The following is a 6000-nucleotide window of genomic DNA, read 5'->3' on the forward strand; positions in this document are numbered from 1 at the left end:
GCCGTGGCACGGTTCATCAGAGGCTGCTTCTCTGGACAGGCAAGCTTGAGGAGAGGGGCAGGGGATCACAGATGAGCTCTGCCCATCCAAGGAGATATAGGTCTGAGAACCACAGGGCCTGGGGAAGTCTGAGTTGCTGAGATTCTGTCCAAGCTCCCCACTTTACAGATGGGGGACCTGAGGCCCCAAAGAAGTGAGACACTTCACTCTCTGACTTGGCCACTCCAAGAAATGGGGCAAAAAGTTCTCCTGCATGCCACTCTTTCCGGGGGTGAATTATACAGTAATTAGAGTGAAACTCATGTCATCTGAAAATGAGGATAAATTTCCTTGATCTGGAAATGTCCCAGAAGTCAGCTCAGTGTTTCAAAACAGAGATAATTAGCGACCAGCAAACGGCCTGTAGATGGTTCTTTCGTGTCATTTGAGTACCACGCCGAGCCTTCCCACGGACTGCCGTGCTGTGAATTATGGACTCAAATAACACAGGTGACAGTGCTGGGCTTGGAAGAGGCCTCTGAAAATTATCATGTTTGTGGTCTCCTGGGAGAGCCCCAGCTCAAAAATGTAAGTCTTGGGCAATTAATATCAATATGCACAATTTAAATCCATTGCCTCTGATTAGATAAGCAGCCAGTAATGGCCTCATTTTTAAACAAACAAGATTGGCCGGAACCCTGATGAATGAATTTGCCAATTAGTCGTCTAGACCTGCTAGACTGCAGGCGAAACTCATTTGTTCTTGAGCCAAACCACTCATCATGTATTTGTAGTGAGAAGAATTCCTTAATAAAGGCTGGGGCTCTCTTTGATGGAAAATTCTCTCCTTATTTAGAGAAGCAGGGTTGTATATTGCATTGGATCTGGGTTGTAATTCTGTCTCTGCCACTTCCTGTAACCTTGGGCGTGTCACTCCTCCCATTCTGAGCCTGTTTCCCCAACCCTTCTAGGTATGGTAATCCCAGCCCTTTCCAGGTCATGGAGTGTTGTCAGCGTCTGAGAAGATAATGACCATGATACTGCTTTGTAATCCTTAAGACTTGGGGTGCTGGGGTCAAAGGCAGGGGTTTGAATTCCAGCTCTGCCACTTCCTAGCTGTGTGGCCTTGGAAAAGTTACTCAGCCCCTCTGGACGTCCACATCCTCATTTGAAATGAGGGAGAATAATAGGACCTACCTGTAAGGATTACTGTGAGACTTAAAGTGCGTATCAGTTATCTATTGCTGTGTAACAATGTTACCACAAATTGAGTGGCTTAAAACCACACATATTTATTTATTTATTTATTTATTTATTTAATTTTTTAAAAAAATTTTTTTCGGTACGCGGGCCTCTCACCGTCGTGGCCTCTCCCGCCGCGGAGCACAGGCTCTGGACACGAAGGCCCAGCGGCCACGGCCCACGGGCCCAGCCGCTCTGCGGCACGCAGGATCCTCCCGGACCGGGGCACGAACCCGCGTCCCCTGCATCAGCAGGCGGACTCCCAACCACTGCGCCACCATGGGAAGCCCCACACATATTTATTATCTCAAAGTTTCTACATGTCAGAAGTCTGGGGACAGCTTAGATGCATCCACTAGAAGGCAGTAATCAGGATGTGGGCCAGAGCTGGGTCTCGTCTCAAGTCTCGACTGGGGAAGGATCTGCTTCCAAGGTCCCGTAGTTGTTGACTGAATTCAGTTCCTTGTGGTTGTGGGACTGGGGGCTTCAGTTCCTAGCTAGTCATTGGCCAGTGGCTGCCCTCAGGTTCTTGCCATGTAGGCCTCTCCCAACATGGCCGCTTGCTTCATCACAGCCAGCAAGGGAGAGTCTCCTTGTAAGACAGAGACCACAATCCTATGTGACACATTCACAAAAATGACATTTGATCTCCCTTGCTGTATTCCACTGGTTGAAAGCAAGTCACATGTCCCACTACCCTCAAGGTGAGGGGGTCACACAGAGGTGTGAACACCAGGAAGGGGGATCACAGGGGTCACCAAAGAATGCCTGCCTGTAAAGGTCTGAGCACAGAGCCTGACACATACAGACACTTGTGTCCACATTGGTGATGGTGATGTTGGTGAAATGACAATGAAGCAAAAGAAGGAGAAGCAGAAAGCTCGGGCTCTTTTTCATCTGGACATCCTATTTCTGATTCTATATACTAAAGTATCCTGCATCATTTCCTGTGTGACCTCAGAAAAGCCACTCAACCCCTCTGAGCCTCATCTATAACGTACAGGCAATAAGACCCACAACATTATGGTGGTTCTGATTGTTCAGTGAGATGTGATGCCTCAAACAGCACTGTGCTGGGCTCAGAAAAGGAGCTCAGAAACTGTTAGTCAAAACAAACACCATCACACAACTCAACTCAAGGGCTCTGCCCGAACCAACGCGGCTTCATTCTCTCCCAGAGCTTGCTGGTCATGTTAGTGGACGCTGCTTTCTTTCAGGAGAATGCTGAGAAATGACAACAAACCCAAGGAGCAGAGCGTACTCATCCTTCCTCCACGGCCAGGCACCCCCAAGCTCTTCAGTGCCGCCCTGGCTGCAGCAGGAAAGATGGATGCCAAGGGGGCCAAAGATGGCAAGCTTGCCCACCTCAGGGCGCGACTCAAGGAGCTGGCTGCGCTGGAGGCGGCTGCAAGACAGCAGCAGGTGCTGGAACAGGTAATGCCGTTGGAGACCTGGTCCATTTCAACCGCGTGCCAGGAAGAAGGCCTAGGGACCCACGCATTCCCTTTTAGGGACTGTTTTTACTTCTTCCTATCAGTCAGGATTCATTTGGTTTTAAGTGACAGAAATGCAAGTGACAGTGCAAGCTCAAATTAGCTTGAAAAAACAGGGAATTTATAGGAGCAAGTCATTGAAAAGTTCAGGCAAGGCTGGATCTAAAAGTTCAAATGATGCCGGTAGGATGAGTTCTGCCATTCTATCACCTTCACTTCCCTTGGGGATGGTTCCATTCCCAGGCAGTCCCCCAAGAGCTTAAGAGGACATCCCCCAAGATCACATCCTCCTGGTTGAGGAACTCCCACAGAAAGAAAGTACCTCTTTCTCGGTAGCTTCAGCAAAAAGTCCCAGGGCTCATAGTCACTGGACAGAATTGGGTCACATGTCAGTTCCTGAGCCATTCAGTGTGGTGCTCTGGGGAGGACTGGCTCATATGCCCATCCCTGGACTGAGAGAGGGGATTGGGGTGGGCACATTCCCCCAGATGGACATCCGGCTGCTGCTGCGGAGGTAGGAGCAGTGGGTGTGGGCAGGGAGTGTCCCTCCCCAGACCACAGTGATGGTCTCATATTTAATGTTGTGTCTGTGACCATTTAAAAGATCTGAAAGGAAAATCCAAGGTGACAGGCATGGTGCCAACTGTCCCCACCCCCTAAGTCTAAACGGAATTTTTAACTTAGTTCTGGGACTTTTTTCTGTGAGTAATGCCAAGAGTGCCAATTAGGATGATTGCACTACTTATGGTTGTTCATGACTGTCCTTTAGGGAGGCTGCTGGGAAAGGGGGGGGTGGGGTTAGGCAGAAGCTCAGTGGCAGGGAGGGGACAGCAGTCTACATGACAGAAATCAGAGGAGGCTGGTGAACTCAGTCTCAATCCAGGCTGGTCCAGGAGACCGATCCAGAGGTCATTTGACAGCAGGAGTTGGGGAATGACACCAAAGTCACCCAGGGTTCCAGTACGTTCTCCAGATGCATCCACCGATGGCCCCAAATTGAGGACAGGTGTGATTGTCTGGCTCACAAACTGTCAAGGGCAGGGTCGAGCTGGCAAGTTGGGGTCTTTAGTGCTGGCTTGTGTGTGGGGCTGAGTGAACATGACCTCTGAGAATGTTCTCAGTACAGTGAAAGGTTTTATCTGAAATGGGATTTGTTGCTTCTAAGTGTTAGCTCTTCACCCAGGCAGCTTGGAGATGTGAATTAAATTTGCATGAGCGTTCTCATAAGAGGCAATTTTAGAACAACCAGGGCAGAAGGGCAGAGTACATGGAGCTCTTAAACAGAAGCCTATAGACACAGGTCCAAATCCTGACTCTGTCACTGCCAGCCCTGTGTCCTGGGGAATCTCCTCCAGGACCTTCTGGGGCCCACATTACTCCTGGCTGTCACATGGAGTAGCAGAGATGAAGCAGGTTACCTTGGATACTTTCATAAAAGCATGTTAAACACAGTGAAGCACTTGATCAAACTTGCCATGATCCTTCTGGCTCCATTCACAGCAGGATGCTTCAAGAAGATCCCATAATGGGCACCATCTGGGCATCCTGCCCTGGAAGCGTGTTGTCAGAGTTGACAGTGGATGGGCGGGGCGGGGGTGGGGGGAACAGGTGCACCGAAACATGCAGAAGCGCGTGGAGACAGAGGGAGCAGCAGGTCCCCAGAGCTGCCGTGGGATCTAGGAGTGTCCTGGCTCCCCCCACCCCACCCAATTCCCCTCCTTCAGCACCCTCTGACTTCTCTATTCCTCATAAGCACGCTGACTGCTCTCACTTTAAACTCCCTACAGACCACTGGGCCTCCTGCTCTGGGGGCTGCTCCCTCCCCAGTTTCCTCCCATGCAGAGATGGCGTCAGAGAGAGCAGGAGGGGCCGTGGGTATCCACAAGGCTTGGGTTTTCACCCAATTCCCTAATTCTACCCACGGGAACCCCATTCATGGGAAACCCACAGGCTGGAGGTTGGAGGTACCCACCAAGTCTCCAGACACAGGGGCTCAGCCCAGCCTAATGCCAGTGGTACCCAGCCCAGCCTAATGCCAGGGGTACCCAGCCCATTCTCCCACCGGTGGGGGGGGGCGGTGTCTCAACCTTTGAGACCTTCCGGGAAATGGGCCAGGCCACAGCTGCTCCTGCCCTCATCAGCCTTTACCTTAGTATTTGCTTAGAGCTTTTCTCATTCACCAGGGAGTACACATCCCGGCTAACCGGGCAGGGCAGGCTGGCTGAGCTCTGCAGAGGTTTTGGTGGCGCTCCCTCCTGGTCACAGCCTCTCTTCCCTCAATAGCTCAGTGACTCTTGACGGGGCTCTGCCCTTGAACTCGCAACTTCACTCAGGCTTCCGGCCCTGCAACTCCACAGAGACATAAAATATCCCAAAGAGCTTCACCACATCCTACCGGGGCTCTTAATCCTTCAACTTCCCCATAATATACTGTTTCTACCACATAACCCTGACGCAGCTCCGCCCAACCTTCCAGCTATTAGATTTCGGAGCGCTGTCTTCCTCCTCAGGGGTCCCAGGGGTCCCAGAAGGAGGGAACTGGGAAGTGTCCAAGACCCCTCTGCCTCACGAGTCGCTTTTTCTGGATTCCAGGCCAAGAGTTCGGAAGACGCAGCGGGAGAGACGGGATCAGCTACCCCAAAACAGCCCGCGGCCCCGGAGACCCCGGCCCCAGGCTCTCCGCCACCTGCATCCCAGGGGAGGTCCGAGGGAGAAGAGGGGGGTGCGGCCTGGCCCGAGGAGCACTCGGTGCGGGTCCACATGAGCCCAGGCCCGGATCCCGGGGAACAGATTCTGTTGGTGGAGATCCCCGAGAAGGAGGAGAAGGAGGAGGAGGAGGAAGAGGAGGAGGGGGAGGGGGAGGAGGGGGAGGAGGGGGAGGAGAAGGAGGAGGGGGAGGAGAAGGGGGAGGGGGAGGGGGAGGGGGAGGAGGGAGAGGAGGGGGAGAAGGAGGAGGAATAGGCAGGCGGTAGCTAGTGCGCCACAACCCAGCAGGTGCGCCCCCCCCGCCCCGCCCACTCCCCCGCTCCCCTGCTCCCCGTGAGCCCTGAGTCCCTGCACCGCAAGAAGGCCAAGACACTGGTCTGCAGTAGTGGCCTCAGTTGCTCTCAGTTAGCAGCTCAGCCAGCGATCCTGCCCTGATGTCAGCTTCTCTGTCTCCCAGGGCTGGTCTTGAAATTAACAAACTTCACAGTGTTTGTGCCCCGAAGTTCCCACCGTCACTAGAAAACCCTACCTGCCCCACGCCTGTTATTATTTTTAAGAACAAAATACTCTTCTGTGGGGC

At 52.6% G+C, this 6000-nt stretch overlaps 1 protein-coding gene across 1 annotated transcript in view; it reads left to right on the plus strand.

Moving 5' to 3' along the window:
- Window positions 1–5606, plus strand: part of CNGB1 (cyclic nucleotide gated channel subunit beta 1) — a gene marked incomplete at its 3' end in the record, with an annotated part of 64110 nt that extends 58504 nt beyond the window's left edge. The window contains exons 30-31 of the mRNA XM_027119932.1: window positions 2439–2655; window positions 5307–5606. Coding sequence (XP_026975733.1) covers window positions 2439–2655; window positions 5307–5606 — 517 coding nt within the window. The remainder of the gene's footprint in view (window positions 1–2438; window positions 2656–5306) is intronic.
- Window positions 5607–6000: the final 394 nt, after the last annotated feature.

The sequence above is a fragment of the Aethalodelphis obliquidens genome, unplaced genomic scaffold, assembly GCF_003676395.1.
Source record: "Aethalodelphis obliquidens isolate GAN/ISIS:26980383/991018 unplaced genomic scaffold, ASM367639v1 scaffold20, whole genome shotgun sequence".
In the NCBI taxonomy this organism is placed as follows: domain Eukaryota; kingdom Metazoa; phylum Chordata; class Mammalia; order Artiodactyla; family Delphinidae; genus Aethalodelphis; species Aethalodelphis obliquidens.